The sequence below is a fragment of the Hylaeus anthracinus genome, unplaced genomic scaffold (genome assembly GCF_026225885.1).
Source record: "Hylaeus anthracinus isolate JK02 unplaced genomic scaffold, UHH_iyHylAnth1.0_haploid 11997, whole genome shotgun sequence".
Lineage (NCBI taxonomy): Eukaryota > Metazoa > Arthropoda > Insecta > Hymenoptera > Colletidae > Hylaeus > Hylaeus anthracinus.
Genome location: NW_026534344.1, coordinates 5,623,668 through 5,649,908, shown reverse-complemented (window position 1 = coordinate 5,649,908; position 26,241 = coordinate 5,623,668). Strand labels below are relative to the sequence as shown.

General features: G+C 51.1%; 2 protein-coding genes across 2 annotated transcripts; both read right to left on the bottom strand.

Annotated features, from left to right (window-relative positions):
* Window positions 1-1,183: 1,183 nt before the first annotated feature.
* Window positions 1,184-16,469, bottom strand: LOC128889568 (uncharacterized). Its single transcript, XM_054147290.1, has 21 exons — window positions 16,438-16,469; window positions 13,883-16,329; window positions 12,808-13,082; window positions 12,168-12,515; window positions 11,777-12,088; window positions 11,359-11,706; window positions 10,975-11,287; window positions 10,215-10,855; window positions 9,761-10,141; window positions 8,862-9,677; window positions 6,847-8,781; window positions 6,491-6,777; window positions 5,868-6,420; window positions 5,498-5,782; window positions 5,174-5,414; window positions 4,745-5,088; window positions 4,376-4,667; window positions 3,949-4,263; window positions 3,589-3,866; window positions 3,086-3,493; window positions 1,184-2,948 (listed from the first exon to the last, which is right to left on the bottom strand). The coding sequence occupies exons 1-21, from the start codon at window positions 16,467-16,469 to the stop codon at window positions 2,913-2,915; spliced, it is 10,887 nt and encodes a 3,628-aa protein (XP_054003265.1). The 3' UTR covers window positions 1,184-2,912.
* On the bottom strand, window positions 16,218-25,544 carry LOC128889567 (mucin-2-like). The gene has a single exon (XM_054147289.1). It carries the CDS (start codon window positions 24,433-24,435, stop codon window positions 16,999-17,001), a length of 7,437 nt encoding a protein of 2,478 aa, XP_054003264.1. The 5' UTR covers window positions 24,436-25,544; the 3' UTR covers window positions 16,218-16,998.
* Window positions 25,545-26,241: the final 697 nt, after the last annotated feature.

The window sequence follows — 26,241 nt, the reverse complement described above, 5'->3', positions numbered from 1 at the left end:
AACCTAACTTGAATCATTGGCGTTACCGAACCAGATACTCGTATATCACTCTGACAGAATTCATTTGCGGGCTTGCATTAACAGGACACTCGTTGTTTACGTTTCCGAGCACTATACGCTATCGAGATACTAAATTCTACTTTTTCTGACAGTCGAGCACGAGGCGAAGCCAGATCGTTTCTTACGCGCGGTAAGATTGTTCGTTCGTACACCAGAGAGTAAACTCTTGTCGAATTTTTGTCCCGATATACATTTTCGGCACAGTTAGGCTCGCGGTAAATTGTCGCTGAATTTTAGTTGTCATCCTGTTTCGATGTAATACAATTCCGATACATAAATTTGATCGTGTCTTCGGTGTAAAATGGCCCCCGTAGTCGTTACGCTCTCGATTTTAAAGCGATTTTTAGGGCCGATTACCGAACAAAATTCTGCCCGGGGAGCGATTAACGCACTCCGCGCCAATCTCGATTGAATTCCATCGGGGAGGTTTCCACGGCGTCGGATACACGAAACGTCCAGGTGCGTCGTATCCCATCTCCCTGGAGGAACGCGCAGAAGAACCGATCGCACAGTTTTCCAACGAAATCGACGAGGATCGAGCGATCGAGGGGGGACAGGGTATCGGCGGGGGAACGGTTCGCGTAACGCTCCGAACGAAAAACTTGCACGCTCGTCGGGAGAGTAATTTCAGCGGAGACGGCCAGACAAAAAACGAGGCCCAACGAAAGAAGCTTGATACCGGCGAAATTACCTTCCGACAACCTTACACGGCGATGGCTCGAGGAGACCTAATAAGGGCCGACGGTATAAATAAAGTCATTTGCGGTAAGTTGCCAGTCGTTCGTGGGGCCCTTCGACGAATTGGGCCTTTCGTCGCGTATGGGAGACGAAGCTCGCGACACCGTGGAACGTCTCACGAACGGACCGGGCCAAACGGGGCCCGTCGGCTCGGTTTGTTTTGCGTGGATTAGGCTCGTTTTAGTTGCAGGCCGCGCCTCGCGCCGCGACGAATCGAGAAACGCGGCTCGGCGCACGTCTCCGCTTTTTGCCGACGCGAGAATCAAGTTGTCCTCGTTCCAACGGCGTAGACTCCGCTGATCCTCGCTGGCCTACGGAAAATGGGTGTTACGGATCTAGAACTGCGTCGCAGAAACAAGCAGATATCGTCGATCCATACGTATTATTCATTTTTATTAGAATTACGCATAAGTATACAAGTTCTAAGTATACAAAATTACAATAGCATCAAGTAGAAGAGGTTCTCGAGAAGGCAATATGTACAACAGAATTTATTTATATGTATATTATATATATATATATATATATATGTATGTATAAAATTAATGTCTATGCGTATATGTATATGTATGTATAAAGAACAATTCATTTGGACGTAGAAAGGACAAGTTAGTAATTGCGATACAAGGTACGAGCATCGTCGCCTTCGTTTCTCTTCTCGTCCGAGACAGTCTCGGATGCTGTTTTGGTTAAACGTGGCTTTACAAGGAAAAAATATTAGAGTAACATCGTTAATGATTCATCTGTTCTCCGCAATGCATTCGCTTACGCTACCTATTGAGCTAGTAAAAGTTACGTGCGTGCGTTATGCAACACGTCCTGCTCGCTCTTTCTCGAGTCTGATACAGCGACGTTGCCGCGGCTTCGTCTCGTTCCAGTATCAAATTGATCCGTCTACCGACTTTGAACTTGAATCTTACGTTTGATAGAATACCTTCTAATCCGTGCATCGAGAAAAGACACACTCTTAGGTACCGTTTTGTCCTGGAGGATCGCTCGAATTTTTCGGACGAAGCCGGGCAACATGACGAGACTCGTCAGAGAATAGACTAAACAAACAAACAACAACAACAATAATAATAATGTCTGCCTTCGCGATCGTTGAATCCGTGACGATCGGCGCCGTTCACGACTTATGACACTGTGTTAAGACACGCCTCGATTCGCGTGCTGTGCAGTCAGGCCCGTGAAACGATTGTCCAAAATTCGCATACGCGCCGAGAGAGTAGACGTTGAATTCAATTTTATAGCACACCGCTGTAAACAACCAGAGGTTCTTTGTTTCCCAAAGAGGTTTCCAAGGAACGCCGTGTTTTAAATATCGAAATCTGTTCGAGATGTTGGCGAGCGATAAGATCGATCTTTAGTCGTTAAATTCAATGGTACCGTTATCAATAAATATTAATTACACTCAAGTCTCTAGTGTCCACGTCTCTCGATGGTAACGAAACTTCTGAACAACGTTACGGGTCCATCGCGACCGTATCGAAGAAACGCGATAACGATAGTCGGAAAGGCGAGAAGCAGCTTCTTCGAGGAGCCTTCCCTTTCATTGGTTGTATTTTGGCACGGGGGTAATAATAACGCGCGCGTCTCTTTGAGGATCCGAGCTTCTTTCACGTTCCATCGAACTCGATTAGAATCCCGCCGATGGTAAAGAGAACGCTTTCGCGCGACTGAAACGTCCACGCAGGTATCTAAATGTCGAGCGAGCATAAATAAATATAGGAAAGCGCTTCCCGCGATTTCATTTCTTTTCTTCCGTTTCTCGAAAACTTACAGCCTCGAGAGGCTTTCCTTCGAATAAATATTACTTTTAATTTAATAAAAAAATAAACGTTAAAACTTCCCAAACAGAAACGTTTTACGTTGCCGATTCTCATTTTTCTTCGTCACGATGCGTCCATCGACAACGTTCAGGATAGCTGTAATTTCGCGCTTGTTCGGTTGTTGGTCGATTCGAGCGCATCGATTAGCGAAATTTTGTCTCTCCTTTCATTTGGCAACGAGGAATTTCAATTTGAATGGTTCGCGAACCAGCGGAGACTACCGTCCAGCGGTTTCGTCCACGAGCCTCCGTCGATCGGTTGCCCTACGTCTAGGATCTTCGGTTTTTAGAGGGAATCGAAGTTGGATTCTCGATCGCTGGTCTGCAAACGTTAACCAATATTTCATCAGACACCTAAACGACTTCATTTTCATTGAAATAGAAATTGAAAACCTTAAACATATCCTACACAAAAGACTGGGTATTTTACAGAGAGCTCGAGTTTCGGTCGTAACTCACCCTGTCCGGGCTATAAAGCGGCGGATGCTGCGCCGGAAGTCTCAGCGTGCTCCCAAGATCCCTCTCGGCCATTGTGTGCCCCTCGCTGGCACTGTCTCTGGTGTCTCTGTTGTCTCTGGTGTCCTTAACGCTATTCCTTCGAGTGTCGGCGACCTTCGTCGGCGCCTGAATCGTCGTTTCCCCGCAGGACCTGGCCAATGTGGAACCTACGTCGCCTAGATCGAGTCTCAGCAGCTTCGTCGGCGCTTGGATGGTCGTTTCCCCACAGGAACGCGCCAGCGTCGAGCAGAGATCGCCTTGAAGGTCTCCGGTTCGCAAAACTTTCGTCGCCGTTTCCACCGTGGTCTCGCCACAGGAACGAGCCAACGTCGAATCGGCGTCCATTGTTCGCGTCACTGTCGCCGACACCTGAACGAACATTCGGAACAATCATTCAATTACATCACATGAATGTATCGAATAGGGAAATTTATCGCGACAGCTTCGTCGAGGCGAAAGCTTACCTGGAAACCTGCGCTAACGAGGGCACCTGTCGGCGTGGTCTGCGTTCTGATGACCTGCACGTCGGTTTCCTTGCAGTCCTTCGTGCTGGATATGCTTTGCTTTCTGTTTCCGGCGACGTGCGTGCCGTTGTCGAGGTAACTGAGCAGCTTGTGCTCCTCCGTCGAAAACGTGCTTATGCCGGACTTGAAATTCTGCGGCGATTGAGGCGCCGATCGATATTTGGCGCGTGGGATCATCACTGTCAACGAACGATCGCGTTGTTCGTCGTTCACTGGCACTGCAATGATTCGAGTAATAAATAATATAGTGTTCATGCCTCGTAAGACTAGCGAGAACACGAGAGCTATAGAAAAACGAACCTGAAGCGGGTACCATGGTGGCTTTCCTCGCCGGGTGCCTAGGTTTCCCGGTGATCTTGCGAGCTGGTCGTTTAGTCGGCGGCAGGGGCGCTATCATCTGCGGCGGGGGCGGTAAAACGTGTGGCACGTGATGAGGAATCGCCAGATCCGTGACGCTACCTTCGCTGCTGGTGTCTCCACCAGTTCCAGGAATCATGGCCCTTCTGTCGCCTGCCTGTCGCCTCCGAATGGGCCGACGGAAGCACGCCATGCCCACGCACACCGCCAGAAGACCCAGCAGTATCGCTCCGGTCGTAACCAGAGCAATCAGCAGCACTGGAAAAAGATTTATACCCCGGTGAAGTGGAACCCTGAATTCTCCGTCTCTGGGTTTATTTAACGAAATGATCTTTTACTCATAAGCACACGTTAAAGTATACCAATCTACCTTTAAGGTTAACTTGGCACCGCTGGCCACTGTGCCAAGGGAAACACTCGCAGACTTCGTGACCGTTGGTATTCGTTACACAGTGTCCCTTGTTATTGCAGCTGGGGCAACCCAGCGGCGCCTGAGAGCAGAACCTTCCAGGATACGACGGATTCTCGGACAGATCCGCCCAACCTTCCTTACAGGAACATTGATAAGAACCTCGCAGATTGAAGCAGGCTGCGTTCGGCGAGCAATCGTGATAAGGTCCTCCTTCCTCGGTCGTGCACTCGTCGAAGTCGATTGCCTCGATCTGAAAGCAGTTATCGGTTCTCAAGGAGCACTGATCGTACGCTTCTCAAACGTTTCTTGTTCAAAAGAGACACTCACCGCGTCGAGGTTCTTCGAGGAGTACACTTCGGTGCCTCCCAAGCTGTAATTACTTCCTACCAGATACTTCCTGAGGACTTCCTTCAATCGCGTCTCGTTGGCATTGTCGCTGAGTTGAACGTGGAACTCTACTTTCGTTGGGTCGGACATGAAACGAGCCACGTTGAGACCTCTGTAGATATCCCTCAGGTCGCTCTGCATCAGAGTTCTGTCCAAGGCGTCCTTGGTTGGACCCAGCAATCTTCTGTACACGGTGGATGTAGAATCGTTCATGCTGGCTTCGTACTTGATGGGTTCGTTTCCGATGCGATCCAAACCGACTCGCAGGGTGTAGGTGTACGTTGCTAGAAACAGGATCAGCAATCGAAATGTAATGAATAATGATCGTGTCTGAACAAGTCTCGATTCTACGTTATCCAATCCACTTACGTTTGCAAGGTCGATCGGGGAACATCCTCGCGAAACCTGGACGACACACGCATCTCTTTTCGCTTCCAACTTCGGAGCATATTTCCGCCCTGGAAGCTTTGCACTCGGGTGTGCATTGATCGACGATAGGTTGGATGGACACCACCGGTGCTCCTAGAACTCCACCAGCCAGGACTCTATGAATTTCGTTACCAATTGGATCTTGCTCGTCTCGCGAAATGTCGCCGTATTCAGCCTCCACCTGCAAGATCGATAAATTTTTGACGATCGCGCTCTTCGAATAAATAGAATGAGCAAAGCGATGGAAATACGTCTTACATTTACCTCTTCAGCCCCAGGCTCTGGTGGCTTTTGGTCACTCAGTACCACGAAGATGGAGTCGTTGTCAACTACGTTCTCAAACGACGAGGGTACCCTGGTCACCACCGATTGCAGAATCGTTGACGTTACCGTGGCGACCACGCTCGTCGGACGTACCAAGGTCTCCGTCACCGTCTCCACAGTCGTAGATGTCATTGTGTGAGTGAGGAGGAGGGTTCTCGTCGTGGGAGGAGATCCTAACACTGACGTTTCCGTCCTGGTTACGGTAGACGTCTGGAATCGCGTGACCTATGCAACAGAGGAACATTTCGTAACGTTACGATTATCTTTAATCTTCCCAAAGGCCTTTATTTTCTTAATATCAAATTCTCACCTCTTTGGGTTTCGCTTGCGCAGTCGTAGTCGACTCCTTAGCAGGTTTCCGCGTCATTCCAGACGTGTTCTTCGTCATTTTGATAGTCGTCTCGTTCCTCTTGTCGTTGTTCTCCAACAACGTACTCGTCACCTTCGTTACGGAACTGTCCACCCTGGTGACAGAGCTAGGCAATGTCTCCGCGGTCGTCTCGTTCTTCCGCTTGCGTTCCGTCGCCTGAGGAACGACTACCTTCGTGGTCTTGTCCTTCTTCATGGTGGGTCGATGCTCTTTCTTCTGACTCGTGGTAGTTACGAGAGTCAGAGTTTCGGTGGGCTCCGGTCTCGTAGATGGCGAGACGTGGCCGTTCTCGTAGCTGGATTCCAAGAACACCGGATGCTCCGGACGCTTGACAGGATTTCGAGGTATCTCGAAGGTGTGCGACCTCGTTGGCTCGACGTCACGGCTCGTGGACGACGACCTGCTGGGTTGAATGTGGTCTACTTGCAGTGGTCGCAGCTTCGTCGGGACCACTGCGTTAGACGTCAACGTCGCTGTCGGTTGAACCGATACTCTGAAATTTTATTGAAATGTAAGATATGTACATCTTGAAGCTTACGATTCGAGCGCACGCGTCTAAATACCTGGACACAGGTCTCGTATCGAACGGTCGAACGGTGTAGATGCTAACGTGCTCCGTCATCCTTGTCTCCATTGGCCTGAGGATGTCGGGCACGTCCACGACGACTGGAAGATCAACGGTACCGTGTATAATTGGAATCTTCGACTCGACATCGTGGATGACGGGTATGTGAGAACTGGCCACTGCAGTGGCAATCTGAATCGATCCAGAGACTGCAACTGCTGGCCGTACGGTAGCAATTTCCAGAGGTCTGGTGGTTTGCGTTGCTGGAGGCGGTGGTACCATGTCCTAAACGGAAGATATGAAATAGATTCGTTGTACTCTCGATTGTTGGCACGGATATTTTCCAAAATTTACCTGAGAAAGTAGTTCCACTATAAAAGGTCTGGCGAGAGAGGGTCTTGGACTCGGGGGAACCATGGTGACGCTGGGCAGGGGCGCGACGGAGGACTCCTTCAGAGGAATATACTTGGGAGGGGGCTTTAAACCAGATTCGTTCGCAGTCGCGAATGAAAATAGGTCTTCCATCGGTCTGTTGGTGGTAGTGATATCGACTGGTGGCGGTGACAGGCCTAGAACATCACGCGAAGGGATCGGCGGAGGTTTCAAGTCTTCCTCTTCCTTTTTATTCGATTGATTGAGTCCCACTACAGGTCTCAAGGGCGGAGGTCTCATGTCTCTGGATGGCACAATCACTCCGCTAGACGCTTCGATAGGACGTATCCTGTTGTTAGAGTCGTGTTGCATCGAATCACCTGAAGCTCCACCTGCCACGGCAAAATTGGTCTGATAAGCCGTTTCGAGAGACTCGTCGTTCTGCTTCTTGTCGGAGGAATTGCTCGTTGAAATCAGCATGCTCGGTGGCCGTTCAGTTTGAGTCTTGCTGTCGACTTCTTCGCCTATCGCCTCGACAGGCATGGAGAACCTTATGTCTGGTCGAGTATCTGGCTTGGAATTGCCGGTCGAAATGGTTATCGGTCCTGGCACTTGGGGTTTTGGTTTAGTGACGATGTGAGGATACTCGGGGTGGATCCTTGTTCCCGAACCGTGTTCCAAATGCGTCACTTTAGGACGATTATTCTTGAATCCGGAATTCACGGTTTCAGTGTTTGCCTGAAGGTACGTATTGTTCCTGAAACGGTTTCTTACGATTTCGCTCTCGTTCGTCTGAGGCTTTTGCGCAACTGGCCTAGCTTCGTCGTAACGTTGATCGGTAAGTTTCACGCCACCTTCCCAATTTAGATCTACGAATCCTCCCAGATGCAGGTGACTTTGATTTGTTTTTGTTTCGTGACTCAGGCTGTTGTTCGCAAAGGTTTCCAGTATTCCTGGCTTGCCTTCGTTGGGCTGTTTCACCTGATCTGGTCTCGTTTCTGTCGAATGGGACGTAATCTCTGGCCTGGGGTACAACGCAGGCCTGGTTTCGACCTTGTTCACCGTAGGTGGCCTAGCATACGGTCTGCTAGGTTTGTCTGCTTCTGGTACGAATTGCGGAATGATCGCTGGAGGTCTCAGATCAATGGTGTCGTCACGTTCGTGAGTGTGTACCGCAGGCATGTGTCCCTCCTGCTGATGCTTGTCGTTCAACGATGGCTTCTTGCTACCATAGTACATGGTAGGTATACCTTGCACTATATCGTAGTCAGGCCTGTTTTCTTTCCTTTTGGGACCGTAAGATGACGCATCTTCGTGTCCATTGTACACCCCGAACGGTTTGCCCTGAACAACTGTCATATCGTGTGGTTTAGTATAATAACCTCCTCCGTAAGATACTCCTTGGTTCGATGCACCTTCATTTTTGTGGCCAAATGGTACACCTGGATGCAGCCAGACAGGTTTTTCCTTTTGATCTTGGGATTGATCGGGCCTCGCTGGCTTTCCGATCACTATATTACCAGGAACTGCGTTTTCATTTAATGTTGCATTAGTGTTCCGGTCACCCATCGGTTTCTCATGCTCTTGACTTTCCTTGACGTGACTGTGAAACTTGACATACTCCGAGGCACCAATTTCGGAGTCTATCGTCTTCTCAGTTTGCTCGCTGGTGTACCAGGTTTCTGACATTTCTTCGTGGTGGGAAGGATTCTGCCTGATGTTCTCATTCTGTCCGTTCGTCGTTGTTGGTTTTGTGTCTTCAGGCTTCGTTTTAGGATTGGAGGGATTGTGATACTCTATAGCTCCAGTTGGCACGTGTTCCCCGGTACGCTCCGTTTGAGGTCTTTCCTGTGAAGCGCTCGGAGGTCTCCTGTTTTCGTGGTAGAAATGAGTTGGTCTGTCTGGAAGCTCCATTTGCTGCAATACAATCGATATCGTCAATACTCGATATGAAATTTTCTATGAAACATATCTACAACTCAGAAAGCTCGGTTTACCTGAGTATGATGCCCGAATGGAGGATGCCTCTCGGTCGTAGGTTCTCTGGCACCATCGTTGGGCGTTGGAGTGGTCATCCTCGAAGGCTCGTGTTGAATCGGACGATGAGGAAGCACAAACGTGTTCGTGCCCTGCGGAGGGAACCTTTGGGGGCCACCGTATATAGGCTTCCTCATGTTTGGTCGTTCGACGTAGATCGGTCTGTCGAGAGGACGACTGGTCGTCGACCACTGCGGTGGACGTGGTCTAAGCCTGTTGTTTATCGGAGGTCGAGGTGGTTTCTTGTCCGTTTTCCAATTGGAGTTCAACGTAATCTCGTTCCCCGAGTCTGGCTTCGCTAGGAAGATGTACCGATGAGAATTATCGGACGGATTGGACACCTCGATTCGTCTGGGTGGGTTAGCCGATTCTCCAGGTTTCGGAATCTTTGGAAATTGTCCGTGAGATGGGGGATGATTCCCGTGAGAGTGACTAGGCGAGTGCAGCGCGGTTTGGGGACGAATGTTAACCGATTCTGGTCTATGGTGAACCAGGATTTCAGTGTGTACGTGGCCTTGACCACCCAGAGCACCGGAACTGTCCGAGTGTCTGATGAAATGCACGTCTGATGGTTTCTTCTCGGGTCTTCCTACGGGTGCTTCCAACTTATCCTGCGGTCTTTCGTAATCGAAACGACCTGGCGATAAGGGGATGGTGGCTGGTCGGTTGGAAGAACCTGGTTTCTCCGATGGAGTCTTGAAGTTGTGAGGCGGCGATGGCGGGACCATGTAATCTGCTGGATCTTTTCCATTGGAATATTGGGGTAAATCTTCCACCTGAATAAGACGGTAAAACATTTACAAAAGGTTGAAAGGTGAATGTTTTTCTAGTTACGATACGCATAGTTATCTTAGCGTACCCTTTGGATCCCAATGAATCCTAAACCAACTTCTGATTCCGGATATGGCGAGGGGTCGTCGAAGTACTGACCGCTTATGTGAGGTTCGCTGGTATCGCCGAATATCAATGCTTGAGTCCCTCCTTGAGGAATCACAACATTGGCTACCTGACTAGGCTGAATATTGACCAACAAAGGTTGACCTGTTGATCTATCGATGACGTGTGGCACCTGATGTACTATAGGCTCCGATGGCGTGGGTTTAGATTCCGAAGCCTGTACGACGATGGCAGAGTCGGGGACCAACGGGTCTCTCTGGGCCCATGGAGGACGTTTCTGGTCATCGGATAGGACGGTGGGCCAGGGTTTCTTCTCCGAAGGTGGCTTTCCTGAGTCAATTTTCTGCAAGACATGTGACGATCTTCGGAATAAGCTAAACTCTAATTTTACAACGTATCGAACTATATACACATACTTGATCAAAGTGTGAACGAGGAGGAGGAAGCCTGAGAGGATCTTTGGAGCTCCACGGTCTCCTGGGCTTCTCAGGACTCCATTCTGGTTCCCTAGGATTCTTATTCGGGTTCGCGTACTGTTCTACGTTCGGCCTGTCTGGTGGCTTCAACAGAGGATCGTTCTCGAGGACGTCCTGCTTGGATCCCATCCTCTTCGGCGGGGACGATTGAACTGGATGCAATTTCTGAGGTTGCTTGGGCAACAGGGTCGGACTCGCGTCGACGGGCATCGAAACAGGGATTTTCAGGTGCTCCTCGTACACCTGGTGCGCGGGATATATCTGTATTTGTGGACCTATGTGGCTCTGGAGCGTTTGCTGCGGCTGGGAGTCTTCCCGATCGTTCCCCAAGACTTCGAGAACAGGATGAACTGGAATATTGGGGACTGGCAGCGGAGGTGGCTTCATCCCGATGTGCTCTTCGTCTTCCAGAAACTTTTGAGGCGGTCTCGGTGCCATTTTTCCAGGTTTACCGATAATCACGTCGCTGTTGGCTGTGATTACTTCGCCTGGAGAGATCGGGATACCGTCTGCCAAGCTGGACGCGACTTTGTGACGCGTTTCCGCGATGTAGTTGTGGTTCAGGTTCGCGAGATGGGCACCTTGATCGATCAGAAGCGTTTAAATTCAATTGCTAGCTACTCGTTTCGCAACAGACTGCGTAAGTATCGCAGAATTAGATTTAAAAGATGCAAGTGGGTGATCCATAGTTACTCTTTACCTATATTTTGGCTCTCAGCGGTCTCTATGTCACCGTCAGCAAACTCTGCTACGGGAATGTAAATCGGCGACCTTTGCGTGGTAACGTCCTGGACCTCCGCTTGAGGCATCGTGTCATTTCTGCGCGATATCGTCGGTTTTCCTTGCAGAAGGCCCGCCATTGCCGTAATTACCGGGCCCAACGCCGATAAACTATTGATTCCCAACGAGCCTAGACTCAAAAGGTTGTTGACTTGCAGATCACCCGCATTTTGGCTCGGAGGTCGTTTGTCTTGATTGGCTTCTCCCGAAGCTGAGACCGTGGTGCTATTCTCCTGAAATTATCCAAAGAAATTAAACAAAATTAGATGACATCGAATGAAAGAAAAATAAAGATTCGAATTACCTGACTGATTTGACCGACAGGCTTCTGATTGGACTCGTTGACGACAGAAGTTGCCTCGGTTGTTACCAGACTCGCGGATATCTCTTCGTCTTTGTGGACTTGGTTCGTGGAAGTCGCTTCTGGGAAGCTGGAGGTAATCGTGGGATCGATCTGGTCCTCCTCGTCGAAAAAGATGATCGTCGATCCGGTTACGACGTTTTTCACCGGGTCAGAGTGATGCGCCGTGGTTAGCAAAGCGTTCATGTAACCTGCGTCCAGCAAGCTGGGCGCGATCGATTCCGTCACGACGTTCTCCACGATGTGAGACCGCGAGGAAACCGTGGTGGACGTTTCTCCGTCTGCTCCAGCCTGTGCGAGAATTAAAAGTTATAGAGAAGAGGAACGATATCACGTGACACGGTTCCTAATATCAACATACCTGAAGCAACGTCGTGAAGTACGTGAACGTCGTAAGGTACGTTTTCGTCGCAAAGATTTGAATAGGCTCCGGAGTCGGGTTAACTAATGCCGTTTTTTTAACAGGCACTTTCTCCAGGACGACGTCAGTGGACGTCGCGACGTTCGTTCGAACCACGGTGCTTCCTTTCTCCAAGTATGTATTGTAATACGTGTAGGTGATGTAGTAGGTCTTTGACACGTCGGTCATGCTTTCCTCGGTACCATCCAGCGCTGTTAGAGTGGTCGTGACACTGGTTGGTCGAGGCGGTGGTGCTGATTCCGTTACTATAAGCTGAAAAAGAGATGAAAGATTTGTTTGAAGCTAACAAGGTACATCTTGAAAGTATTAATCTCGAAGGGGAAATTCCAACCTGAGTGATAGTGTCGCTCGTTGTTTCGATTCTGGTTTGTCCACCCTCCATGAATGTCTTCTCCAGCATCCTCGTGCTTAGATACGTGTTCGTTTCCGGTCGCGGTGCCTCCGATGGTTCCAGAATCATGTCGAGGTAGTGTTGCGGCGCGGTTACCGTGTTCGTTATCACCTTCGTGCTACTTTCCAATGCGTCGTTCACGTTTGGATGATCCGTGTTCAATGTTAAGTACGTGTAGGTCGTCTTGAAGACTTCCGTGCGCAGCGTCGGGGATGCCTCTAGCGTCACTGCAGCTGTTTCCGAACCTGGTTTCCTGTGACGTTCCTCCGTTGCCGTGTTCGCTACGACCTTGGACAAGCAATATTTTGTTAGCAACCGCTTCATCTTTAAGGTTTAACGCCATTTCGATGCCTCGACGTTCAAACAGTAGACAAAAGGAAACTTCTACGATGCACGATTAGAAATTTCACGAGATTCTAATTGCATTTCTTTAAAAGATTTCCGTGAAACTGGTAGAAAGTTTGTTGTCGGACGACAAACTGGCCTGGTACCCATTAATCGCGGCGAGTCAAAGCACTGGTACCTATGCAATTTACGCATCTACTTTTACCGTTGCCGCAATAATACGCTAACTCTTTACCTGTTGTTCCGTCGAAACAGTAGTTGTCCCGTCCTTGGTAATCGTGGTGAGATACGTGAAGGTGGTGGTACACGTCTTCGTGACAAACTCATTGGGCTTATCTTGAGGAAGCATCATGACGACCGCATCGGACAATGTTAGCGTAGGTTGAGGCATGGAATTCTCCCATCGCAACGCCGGCGTCGGTCCCGCCACGATCACCTCAACTCCATTCGACATTACGCGAGTGGCTAGGTTGAACCTTCGACCTTCTTCGTCTTTCGCTTCGTGTTCTCCTGTTATTGCAATTCGAGTTATTACATCGTGATCATGATCCGACTTCTAGCACACCGCGGTAATGCAAACCGCATGAAACTGATTATATGTACGTTGTTTCTAATCTTAGGAGCCAAACTTTAGCGGGAATTCAAGTTTGCTCACTTATCTTACGGACATCCTGTACAAGTAATCGAGAAAGTACACCCGAACTAAACACGGAGAAATTCATATACATGACAAACTTTTTTATTTTTTACAAATCGATACGACACGCCTGACTAACTCGCGCGCGATACATCTCTGTACTGTTTGCTGCTGCTATTCAGGCGTCCAAGCGTCGAGGTTCATCGTACGCGCCATCGACGTCACGTAACAGAGTGAGAGAGCAAGAGAGATAGAGCGAGCAAGTCGTAACATTCTCGAACAACGTGAAAAAAAATATACACAGCGAACGAAACAACAAGAAATTGGTATGTACAAGATCGCGTCATCATTTACAGTATGTACACGTCTCCAAGACTCCTATTCTGTACAAGGGGAAAATTTAGAATGCCATAAGCCAATCGAAGTGAAACTTGGAGGAGCATTTGTACAATCTCGCGCGAGCAAGTCGCCGCGAGCAGAAGTTGTATATTAGTCTAAAGATTACTTTTTACACCGATCGTTGCGTGGCCTGAACAGATTCCATGGATATCCTTTGTTCGAACTGTTTTGATTTTCGGAGACCACAGAGCTGCGAGTTCCATCGAATCGTCGATGGTTCAGGTCACGCGACGATCGCTTTAGAAAAGGCTCAGACGGCCGTAAAGCTACTCACCGACAACAGGCACTGGATTATACACAGACGATACGGAGTTTGCTGACGACTCCACGGTAGGAGTGACAGTCACCGTGACGGGCACCGTCAACGTAAGAGTCGTCACTCTCGGTCTGACGGTCGTAGAGGACGTCACTTTCGTCTCCAGTCCGTTCTGTTGCGTTACGACGTACGTGTACGTCCTCAATCTCGTCGACGTCACTACAGTCTCCGTATAGTAAACGCTCGTGCTCGGTTCTAAGTCGGGCGCGGGCTTCGTCTGGCGGTCGACAGTGGTCGGTCTCGTCGGTAAAATCTTGGGGAAGTCTGGCCTCGACAGGGACAGGTAAAGGTCGTCGGCTAATCCCGCCTCGATGTCCTCGGGAGTCGGGGACGCGATGGACGTCGTCACCTTCGTCAGCTCGAGGTTGGGGGTGGCTTCGAGGACTCCGGTGGTCCTCCTCGCGTCTGACGAGGTGTATTCGACTCCCAGAGGGATCACGCTCGGTATTTCGGTATCGTCGAAGTAGTTAGGGGCGGTAGAGTCGCGTGACATTGAATGGGACGTCTCCAGAGGCAGCACACCCGTGATACCAGGTGTAACGTCCTCCGACGAGGACGACGAAGCGAACCAAGTTTCCGACGAGTGCTCGACAGCGGATTCTATCGGTTGCACCGTGAGGTTTTCTTCCTTTTCTTCGGGTTTAGCGGTGGTTTCAGGCGTCTCATTTCGGCTACCGAGGTCTTCGGCATCCATCGAGCGACCCTTGGATTCTGACTTGGAGCTTGGCGCAGGTGTCGACACGTGGGATTCGTCGTCTTTGCGAAGAGTGTCTTCGGTGTCTTTTGGCGTAGAGACTTCGAGTTCGATTTCAATTGGCGTAGTCGCATCTTTCAGCGAAGTCTCTTCGGAGTCTATCGGCGATGGTATAAGGGGAGAGTCGACTTCTTCTTCGCCCTCCTCTTCGATCGCTTTTTCAGTTTGTTCACCAGTCGATTCGGTGAACGATTCGAGGCTTTCGGTGCTACTGCTCGCGTCCACTTTCTCGGTGGTTGTTGTTGTAGTTTCTTTTTCAATGGATGTGGTGGTTTCAGGTTGTTCTTCGTAGATGTTTATCGCTGTAGTTTCATCCACGGGCAGGGTTGTTTCCACCGATTCGACCGTTGTTGGGTGTTTCTCTTCCGCTTCTTCCTCGACTTCAGGTTGAACGGTTGTAGACCTGTCTTCTTGCAACGTTGTATCAAGGTCTTCTGGTTGTACGGTTGCATCGTCTACTTCGTTCAACGTTGTCGATTCGTACGACTTGGCAGCTTCAGTTGTTGCCTCATCGACGCCAGCATCTTCCGTCGCTTGCACAGGTTTGTCTATCGCTGCTTTTTCTTCCTCGATCACGTCAGACTTTTGCGTCGTGGTCTTGGCGTCGACTTTACTCGACTCGACGTCTTCCTCGACCTCCGATGGCTTCGTCGTCGTCGAAACGTCTTCGTCGTTCGACGGTTCCGTGGAAGTTTCGAGCGTCGTCGTATCCGTATACTCGTCGTCGTACTCCTCGTATTCGTCCTCGGACGGTGGGAAGAAGAAATGGTCGGTAATGATAACCGGTGTATCTACGGTGGTTTCCTCCAACGCTTTCGATTCTGTCTCCTCTACTTTCATTGTACTTTCTTCGAATGCTTCCGATTCTGTCCCCTCTACTCTAGTTGTAGTTTCCACGATCTCGGGCGTGCTATCGATAACGTTGGGCGTTTCTTCTAATTCGGGCGTGAACGTCGTGGAGACTTGCTGCTCGGTGACCTTCTCTTCGTCCTCGTCTTCCATCGAATATTCCTCCTCGTACTCGTTAGACGGAGCAGTGAAGAAACCAGTCGTGATGATAGCGAACGTCGGCGACGGTTCCACTGGCCTAACAGCGATCAGCTTCTTCTTGGTGATCCTGGGTCTCTTCTCGCTGGTCGTTGGCAAAACGGGCGTCGATTCTATCTTTCGACGTCGCGTGATGGTCACCTTGTGCCGCCCAGTCTCGGGTCGGAGAGGTTCGAATTCGTGGTTGCGCAACGAGCTAGCTAAACCCAGCGTCCTGACGCGAGTCACGACGATTCTTCGCGGCGTGTGACTCGCGACGATCGGCAGAGGTTCTTCGGTCCGAGACGCTACGGGTCTGCGTTTGACGACGGTCAGCTTGTGCTGTCTGACGTTCTTTCTGACGACAGGAACGCGAATTCTGACTCGTTTCTTCGGCGCTTCCTCGAGGTAGTCGTCGTTGTTCTCGTTCAGACTCCCAGCACTCTCGTCGCTCTCGTCGGGCGACCAACTATCTCTCTCGCGTTTGCTATCAAAGACGATTTCTGGGTAGTCGTCGGGATTATTATCTGAAAAGTCGACGTTCTGACTTGTTTTTGCGGATGCGCTTATCCTCCTTGCTTCCGTGTTACTACTACGCGACCGAGCAACCAGGTAGAAGGGGATTCTCGTCGTGTGTTAAGCGTCCGGTGGGTTAAACAACCATCCAATATTCGATCATACATTGTTTCTCGTGCACATAGTAGCGGTTATTCCCATCGCGCGGTGTGTTTACTGCGATGTTGTCCGACAAACAGGGAGTACCATGCGTTGGATTTGTTGGTCGTGTGGGCGCGCGTGCGGCGGCGGATTCGAGGCTGTGTTAGTAGATGGAAGTACGGGGACGACGCTCGAAGGGGGAGATTCGGAGGAAAATAGAAGAAAGACTGGGAGAGCGAACAGGATGAAGTATGGGCACCGAGAATCCAGATAGCATGTGGTTCTCGGTCAACCGAAGCTGCGAGCTTTCCACGGTTCTTTTTTCCACGAGGAAAGAGAAAGAGGGAGAAAGAGATAGAGACAGTGTCACCTTCGTCGAGAGCGGTCCATGGGGACTCCGCTATATTACACGGCCAGCGCAACTCGCGATCGTGATCGTCGTCGCTGACCTCCCCCCGCAAAACGCGACAACGAACACCGTCGAAGAACCGTCTAACCGACTAACGGAATCAAACTACGGAAAGGTCGTCAGCTTCGGTCCGGGTGGATTTAACGAATAGCGATGGACTTAATTAAGAATGAGAGGACAGTTAGGGGAGAAAAAGGAGCGATCGGAAAGAGGGTTTGCTGTCGAGGGTTAGGTGCGGATGGTCGTGGAAATGTGCCGTCCGACGTCACCCACTACGCTCTCGAGACTCTGTGTCGGCGCGTGTGCGTCCGTTGTATCCTCGCTCCCTGTCAAAATCGTGATCTCTTCGGGTCCCGCGTGCAAAGACGGCGGAACGGAGGGTCGAACCTCCACGGTGTCATCCGCGGTATCCCTTCGTTTTCGAGACGAGCTGACCATGTCGCCCACCTTCACGGTGCTCAGAACGGTGCTGAACTCTCCTGGCCTGCGACCAGAAACGTAAAGCGTCACCACGCTGGACTCCTCCTTGGGCGCACTCGAATCCTTCTTGTCGTTCGACTTGCCGCGACTGTTGCGCGGTCTGGACGACTTGTGGTACTCGTGAACGTCCTCCTCGTCCGAGTACTCGTAGCTGTCCTGCTTGTAGTCAGAGTCAGCGGGCTGATGCCTCCTCTCGACCTCCCCTGGTAGCGTGTTGCTCTGAGTGAACGGGGCTGCGGCGAACAGAGGGTCCAGCAGAGGGTTGGAATTCTTGGACTGCTGTTGGGGTTGCTGAAGCAGCAGCAGCAACGAGTTGAGATTGGCCGCGGGCAGAGCCGCCGTTGGCGTCACGACGACCGTGTCCGTGACGTATTCCGTCGCGGTGACGACGTCGGTCGAACTGTCCACCAATGTCGTAAGGATTTCCTTACCCCGGAAGGTAAGAGGGATCACGGTACTCTGTTGTTTCGTGATCGTTGTGACGTAAGAGGTCGTGCGCGTGTTGTACTGCGTGGACGGAGTACCCTGGGGTTGCAGCAACGGATTCGCCTGACCTAACTGACCGAGAAGCAGCTGCGATAGCAGGATGTTCGCGAGGGGAGCGTTTCCAGATAGAGACGGTTGGATCGTGGAGACCACGTTCTCTACGGAATAGACGGTCGTGGGTACGATCACCGATTGCGAGGCTCTGCGACCACCGAGGGTGGTCAGCGTGTGAGAGACCCGAGTGGTGGGGGTCTCGTGAAGCAGGAATCGGGTGACCTCGGTTTGGCCTTGCAAGTTAGTACCGGTGACTTCGCTAACGATTACAACTAGCGGTCTGCCGTCCCCACCTGTCACGGTGCTATACTGAGAGGGAGCTAACACCTCGGTACTAGCCTGAGCCGTTATTATATTTCGGTGCTCCGTGACGCCATTATTTACAACGGGGATCGTCACTTCGGTTGGGACGTAATGAGTCACCGTGATCGTTCCGTCATAGTCTGGATAAACGGTGGGAGATTCCCTAATATCCTCGTTAGATCCCCTCGACCGCGAGGACGAGCCTCTTCTACTACCGCTTCTACCCGTCGATCTCGAAGGTGCGCGAGACGGAGGTACCCGCCTCGAGTTCGAGTTCGAGTTGGTCGATTCGGACGACTTATTGGCACCGTTCTTCAACCTCGGAGGTCTCACTCTATCCGAATTGCTCGCGGTCCTGCCGTTGTTTCTAGTCCCCGAAGCATTGGGTCTTTTGTAGTTCGATCTGCTCGACGACGCCCCGTCCTTTTCTCTCAGAGTGAATTGCCTGCCGTTATTAGAGGCGGGAGATGGCTTTATTCTCGAGGAGGTTGCCCTATCGCCGTTGGATTGCTTGCTCCTCGGTCTGACTTTGCTTTGATTCAACTCCGTCGACTCCGCGGATGTCTTTTCCGGATTGTTGACAGTCTTTGACGGTGGTCGAGACGTCGTCAACGATCTCGCGCGATTATTATAACGAGCGATCGGTTTAGAAACGGGCTTTCCGTTCTCTTCCTTGGGCGGAGTATTCTCGACTACGTCAGCTTTGTCCTCGGCCTTCTGCGAGCCTGGTTGATTCGGTCGACGAAAGCGACTCGAATACGATCTCAACTGACTCGCTTGTCGACGAAATCTTCTTCCTCTCGAGAAAGGTCTGATTTGCGTGGACGGTCTGATAGCTTTCCCAGAACGACGATTGACGTTAGTAGTTCTGTCCTCGTGTTCCGATCCCTCGTAATCGTTGTCGGTTATTTCCTCCACGGGATCGTCCTCGAGGTTCTCTTCGCCCTCGTTCTCCAGCTCCTCGTTTGGTTCTATCTGCTCTTCGGTGGGTAGCTCTTGCTTCTTTCCGTATAGACCTCGAGGAGGGAACAGGTTTGTATTGCCCTGTCGCGGCCTGGTCGATATCGGAACGTTTGCCCTTCCATTGGTTCGAGTGTTGGTAACTCTAGGGACAACCGGGGAACTGGGCCTGTTCAAATTACCGTTTCTCCTCGTAGTGGTCGGAGCTTTGGGGGTCGTGCTGGTAGTTCTCCCCGAATTGTTTAAATTGATAGGTCTGCGGAATCTCAACAGAGGATTCGTAGATCTCCTCGAGGACTCGGTAGTCGTTTGCAAAGGTGCGGTCACGGTTTCGCCGCCGTCGATATCCTCCGTAAACGCTGTCTCTTCCGTTAACAGAGTGGTGGTGGTGGTGTACTCGTTGGCGTCGTTCTCTTGGTCGTCGTGTCTGACCGTTGTCTGTCCTCGAAGCAGAGTCGACGACGGTCGAATGGGCGACCTGAACCTGGTGGATGCTCCCGGGAAGGCCGAGCTCGATCCACGAATCGCAGCTCTCGCAGAAGAACCTCTGATGGACGTAGGTCCTCGTCTGTTTCCTTGAAACACGGACGACGGGGATATCCTGGACTGCGCTCTGCCTCTGGTGCTTCCCGACACGGTTGACGCGTAAGAGCTCGCGGTATTCGGAGAGCCTCTCCTTCCTGCAAACCTCCTAGAACCCGACGGAGAGAGCGTCGAGGAGTACGGACCTATTGGTGAACTGATTCGACCTCTGGACGAAGCGAACCTGTTACCCTTGCCGGCCAGGGTAGCCGTTATAGTGGGCGTTATGTCCGTTCTGGTGATCGTCGTTGCACCCTGTGCTCCTTTGCGCTTCGGATTGAACGTTGGCCTGTTCCTGGAGGCAAACGGTCTAATGGCAGGAGTAAATGACCTTTTCTTCGTGGAGAACGTCAGCCTCGACTTTTTCTTGGAACTCTGTCCATCCTTGCCATCTTCGTCCTCTTCGTCGTCTTCTTCGTTCTCTTCGGAGTCCTCGTCCTGATCGGGCGACTCCGTCGTGGGATCTTCCGATAGAGAAGATTGAATCACCGCCGGCGAGGGCGAGATTTCTGGAACTTCCGTTGATTTCGTAGGTGCCAAGGTCGACGATGGCGCGATACTGACCGTTGGAGTCGCGGAAGAGAAACTCGAGGTACTCTCGATGATTTGGGCGTACCTGCCCTCGATACTGGTACCGATTACTTTAGACTGGTAGAACGTGGTGGTTCCGTTGTTCTCGATTTGACCCTGTATCAGTCTTACCAAACCGGTTCGATGTCCTGGTGTAGGTGAAATGGTCGCTTTTCTCTCTTCGTCGATCTTCGTGCTCGATGTACTTTCGATGACTTTGGCGTACAAGCCGTCGAACAAGGTGCCAATCTGTTTGGTGGTGAAATAGATGGTCGTGACTTCGTCAGCGTCCACCACGCTGCCTTTGTTTAAAGACAACACGCCTGTCGGAAGAACTGGAGTAGCAATGGAAGAAGAAGGCAAAGCTGGCGTCTCTATTCTCGTCGAACTCTCGACGACTTGAGCGTACAGCCCATCGATGTAAGTCCCGTGTACGTCGGTCGCGTAATGCGTGGTGGTTCCATCGTGAACCTGACTCGATCGAATCGTCGAAATTAATCCTATCTTTGGTTGCTCGCTAGCTTTCGACGGCGTCACCGGCTTTTCTTCGGTTGCCAGGCTCTGTTGGAACACCGGACCACCGATCGCTCTGCCAGTCGCCACTTGCTTCGTTGCGACAACGTCGGGAACAGAAACACTGGTGACAGTCTCCAGCCTGCTGTTCAATATGGTCTCGTTACCAATGTAAGACGTCGTGAAGTAGGTGTACGTGGTGTAATACGTGGTAGGTTCGGGAGAGACGGTAGAAGAAGGCTCCAGGGCGCTCGATGAGACAGAGTCCGTCGCGACGTCTTTGGAATCGGTTGTTTCGACAACTTCCGTTCTAGAGCTTTCGACTGGGACTACATCCGAGGGTGTTACCTCGTTATCGGCTGTGATCTTGGATTCCTGCTCGCTCGGAACACTATCTTCTCCTGGGGTCTGCGGTCTGTAAGTCATGATTACTCCGAGCTCCACGGTAGGCGTGGGCGTGACTCCTGGTGTCACAACGTTGCTGACAGTCTCCTCGCGACTCGTCGTGACGGTGTCTCCACCTTTGTAGAACGTCGTCCAGTAGGTGAACGTCGTGAAGTACGTTACGGGAAGAGTACTCGTCTCTGCGGGCAATACAGCCGTCGGCCTGATAGTTTCCGTCGCGACATTGGTGATGGTCTCGAGGCGACTGACGACGTTCGTCTCATCGCCCTTGTACATAGTCGTGAAGTACGTGAAAGTCGTGTAACTCGTCTGAAGAAGAAGAGTAGGCGCTGGTTCGACGTCATGGTGGTTCGACTCCGACAACTCTTGATCTTCGGGGACGGCGTTTCTCTTGTCCATGGCGTCCAAGACCGTGCCACCTCCGGAACTAGTAGAGGACACTACGTCGGTGATCATGGATCCCAGCACCTCCCCTTCGACAGGAGGATTTGGTGTTACTTGAGCGTTCACTTCGAAACCCCGGAATAAATTCTCAGTGGTCGCCCTATTTTCTTCGGTGGTGAGGGATTCTGTTGGCTCTGTCCTGTCTTCGGTCGTGTTTTCCTTCGCGGTAGCCTGCTGCTGCACCTTTTTCGCTAACAGAAGCGCTTCTTCTTGAGACTTCTGCCTTTGAAGGGCTTCCAGATATGCCAGGATCTCTGGAGGAACGGCTGGTTGTTGAGGCTGTTCGGCCTTCGGAGTCGTCGGCTCCAGAGTCTGCTGTGTGACAGGTATCACGGCGGTAGGTTCGATGGTCTCGGTGACAACGTTTGTGAACACCTCGGTTCTGGTCTCGATTTCCGTCTCGTCGTCGACGAAGATGGTGGTGAAGTAAGTGTACGTTGTGTAATACGTTTTCACTTGTTCCCTTGGCTGTTGTGTCGGCAACGACGGCGTTGGACTCGGTTCGATCTCTGGAGTTGGTTGCTTGGTATCCTCGAAATTTTCTGTAGTCGTTCCCGATTCTGTGGGAATATTCTGATCGGTGGTGGTGTCTTGCTCTTGCAACGTGGTCAGAGTATCCTCTGTCGTCTGTTCCAGAGTCGTAGGATACTTCTCGGTACCCACTTCTGATTGAGGGACAATAGACGGAAGAGCGCTAGCCAAAGTTTTCGTCGGAGTTATCAAGGTAGACTCGTCTTTTCCGAAGAGTCCCGCAACAACTGCGGATACACCGTTCGGACCAACGGTCTGGGTGATAACGTTCGTCTCGACCACCTCTCGACTGGAGACGCTTGACGTGTTCTCTTGGAAGAAGGTCGTCAGGTATGTGTAAGTGGTGTATAGAGTCTTGAAGATCAGCTCTATTTCCTCGTCTTGCTTCGTGGTCTGCTCCTCCTCCACAGCACTGTGCAAGCTCGGAGTGGCTGGAGTCGTCGTAGGGCGAACGGAAGTATCGGTCGCACTGGGCAGAACCAACTCCGACAGGTACGTGACTTCCGAGGAGACCACTTCTCTGGAACGTATGGAGGTTGTAGTTTGATCGATGCCATCGGGTATAAAGAAAGTCGTGAAGTAAGTGTACGTCTTGTACACTGTGGACGGGAGGAGTTTAGTAGCGAGAGTGGGCTTCTCTTTATCGACGAACCCGTGCTCCTTGCGATTTTCGTGACCAAGATCGTTGTTGGAGCTGCCACCCTTGATGCTGCGTCCCTGAGGATCTCCTGGCAAAATATCGTTAGGGATCTCGTCGTCCAGAGTCGGCGCAGCCGATTCGGTGGTTCCCAGGACCCTTCTGGCGCTCTCCAAGATATCTTTCAGGGTCGTCAGCACGCTGTCGGTAGTATCTTTGATCGGAGTCGTGAGTTCATTTACTTCTGGAGACGTTCCGATCGTTCTTGGGGTCGTGCCAGTTGTCGTCTCGAACGTGGTGTCCTGTTCACCCTCTTCAGCGGTGGTTCCGTAATCCACGGTGGTGTCTTCAGCGTCGTAGGTCCTGGTGGCCTCGTCGGGGAAGAAGTAGACGTTCGAAGACGTGTGTATGATTTGCGCGTAATTCGTGCCAATGTAGGTGCCGTAAATCATGCTCTTGTAGTGAGTGGTGGTACCATCGAGGGAGGTAGTCGAGTCCAGGACTTTCAAGAGCCCTGTAGGTTTCAAGGATCCAGTCTCTGGGTCAGGAACCAGAAGCAACGGCTCCGTGGACGTGCTGGACGAGTCCGTTTCGAAATCTTCGGTAACGCTCGGTTGAATGTTGGCCCTGTTGATGGCGTCCAACAGAGGATCGCCAGTCTCGCTCTCAGGACTCGACCATCCTCGAGGTCCTGTGTGCCCGTTAGTCCTGTCCTGACCGGAGACAACGCTCGTGGGTCTGACCTTCATCACGGCGATCCCATCGTCTGGTCTTAAAGTCGCGTCACCTTTGATCGTGGTTGCAGGACGACCGGCGGGAGCAGGTGACGTGCTAGGAGAGAAAACGATGACGGTCTCACCGACGGTGGTGGTAAAATCGGCGAACCCGTGATATGTCACGGTAGACAAGGGTTTCGCATCGAACTTCTTCAGCGCGGGAGCTTTCGGTTGTGGCTTGAAGATCTTTGGCACGCGCGGCCTAAAACTCTTCGGCTGCTCGTCTTCGACGTTGTCCAAGGTGCTGGTGACGTACTCGTGTTTCACGGTGAATGTGGGCAAGTTATCGGCGGGCCTGACCTTGGCAGGCTTGAATCTCTGAGAGTCGGAGCCGAGCTCCCTTCTGCCGAATATGTCGTTTTCCCTGGACATTTCGTCCAGTTTCGTCGAGGCCTTCTCGTTGTCGTCACGATCGTCGGACGTTTTTCTCGACTCGTCCATCATGGGGGACTCGATCTCTTTCAGCGCCTTGATGGGCGCGTTGTCGAGAGCCACTCTAAGTTGCCAGTCGTCGTCGGGTGCTCTGGACGGGTAAACCAAGTAGGGGCTCGTCGGGTCGGGGGTAGGTTCTTTTTCGTAGAACACCCTGCTAGACGTGGATAATATTCTGGCGTAGAGACGGCCATTGTCCAGAGTGGTGCCGAGAACTTGGGTAGCGAACTCTGTGCTGGCACCGTCCTGCACGAACGTTCTCGCGGTTTTCGTCAGTAGACCGACCGGGGGAACGGATTTACCCGGTCGCGCCGAAACTAGGAGGACCGTGGTCACTCCTGGGGACGGTGAATCGAGCGAGGAACGAATCGGAAGAAGTCGAGGATGTTGAAATGTATCGAGAACCCGGGAGAACGCGTACGGTGACCGATTCGAAAGGCGTCGAAAGAGTTGCGTGTAGGAGCCGAGCGGTGTCAGAGGTGGTCCAGTCATAGAGATCGGTCCAGTCGTGGTAAATTCGTCCGAGTCGTGTTTTTCACGCGATGCCAATTTTCGTTGTTGTTGTTTTTTGTTTTTTTTTTTTTTTTTTTATCAAACGTGTTTATTTTTGTTTTGTTTTTGATGTTAGATAATGTAGGTCGTCGGAGAGACGGAGTGGCGGGCGGACGTTGGAGGCAGACGGCATCCAGTTGTTGAGAAGAGTTGAAGGCGAGGAGCAGGCGGGAGCAGTAACAGAAACAGAAAAAAAGAGACAGACGATCTTAGTAGACGAGTAATTCTTGTTCGTAGCCTAGAGCACCTGCCACGGATTTGTCCCCGTTACCCTGCCGCGAGTATCGATTGCCGATCGTCGCACGTTCACGGCCGAATCGTTCCGTTCCGCGGATAGATCGATCGTGCGTGCGAGCGCGCGAGAAAATCGGATAGAAAAAAAAAAGTACCAGGGGTTAAAGGCGTGTACGTGTGTGACACGACTCGAGGGACCTGAGAACTCGTTTCATCGGCCGCGGCGTGTCCGATTGGTAGATCTAGGCCCGTGCGAACGTACGAATAATTTCACGTTTCGACTAGTGAAAGTCCTGCGTCTATTCTTAAATTTGTTTCTATTTTTCTTCGCGTACGTATGAATCGATTATCAAGTCCCTCGAGGCTAGGTTTTGCGGTATGTCGTTTGTCAGGATTCGAGCCCACGTACCCACGGAAACGAAACGCAAGGTGTACGTACAAGATAGAACGAACAATAAAATAGACACATATAAAGAGGGACGTTTCGAGAAAAAACTTTTTGTATGTACATACACGGCCGCACCTCGCGTCAACACGCACAAGTGAAGATTTTTAGAGACAGAGCAATCCGTTTTTTTTTTACTGTGAGAAGAGACAGGTCAGACAGCAAAGACGAGAGAAAGAAGCGAGAGAGAAAGAGAATTGTTGTTCGTAGAATTGCATTCGATCGCTTCTCTTCGTACCAAGTTCTCAATGAATGGTGGCATAGACAGCAAAATGTTTAAGAAACTTTATCGTTCGGAAGTTTACGTACGAGTGCAAGTCTACTCTGAGAATACAAGTACGATGCAAGACAAGCATAAAAAAGTCGTAAACCTTACCTTGCAAATCCCTCTCCAACCTGGGTGTTCTGATTTCTGACAATGGTCCATCATCTGAAAAAAAGAAAACGAGGTGAATATCAGTCTTCGTTCAAATGTAAAACGTAAACGCATCTGGTACGCTTCCACGAAAATTACACGTAATCGACGGGCTGCAAGCTGTTAGCATATGTTGCATAATAGTCCAGGTATTGCATGCAAAAGACTAAATACGCCAGCCAAGGACTCCTATTAACACCTCCGCGGAAGGAAGCAGTGGGTGGTGAAAGGAAGCTTTCGAAGGATGCGCGACGTACTCGAGGCTACGTTTGGTCATCCCAGCTTCACCGACGTAATCATTTTTTTTCGTCTAAATGTAACGTTCGAAGCGTTCGCAGACCAGCCATACGCTTGGGAGTTTAGAGTAAGGTCTCGAATTCCACACGGCGGAGTAAGTAAACCGGCAATGACGAGAGGAGACGTCGCGAGAGGAAAGGAGACAGACGATGCTACAATCGGGGAGACATTGAATAAGGTGCGCGTATGTGAATGAGAGAAGAAGAGGCCTCAGGTGTCGACGATGCTGAAGATGTCGTCCGGAGGCCGCGACGTACAGTTATCTGACCGACTCCTTTCTTCTCTTCGCGAGAATATTTCCCCCCGCCGCCGACTCGACTCGCGCCACGTGCACACGGACAGCACCGCGTGTACG

What these genes read in the sequence shown, in the direction of transcription:
- LOC128889567 (XM_054147289.1), bottom strand. Translation starts at nt 24,435, where the DNA reads ATGACTGGACCACCTCTGACACCGCTCGGCTCCTACACGCAACTCTTT.
- LOC128889568 (XM_054147290.1), bottom strand. Translation starts at nt 16,469, where the DNA reads ATGGTACTCCCTGTTTGTCGGACAACATCGCA. An exon ending in TAATCCAGTGCCTGTTGTCG is followed by an intron (nt 13,083 to 13,882) that starts GTGAGTAGCTTT and finishes TTGCAATAACAG; the next exon opens with GAGAACACGAAGCGAAAGAC. An exon ending in TAGTGGAACTACTTTCTCAG is followed by an intron (nt 6,778 to 6,846) that starts GTAAATTTTGGA and finishes TCTTCCGTTTAG; the next exon opens with GACATGGTACCACCGCCTCC.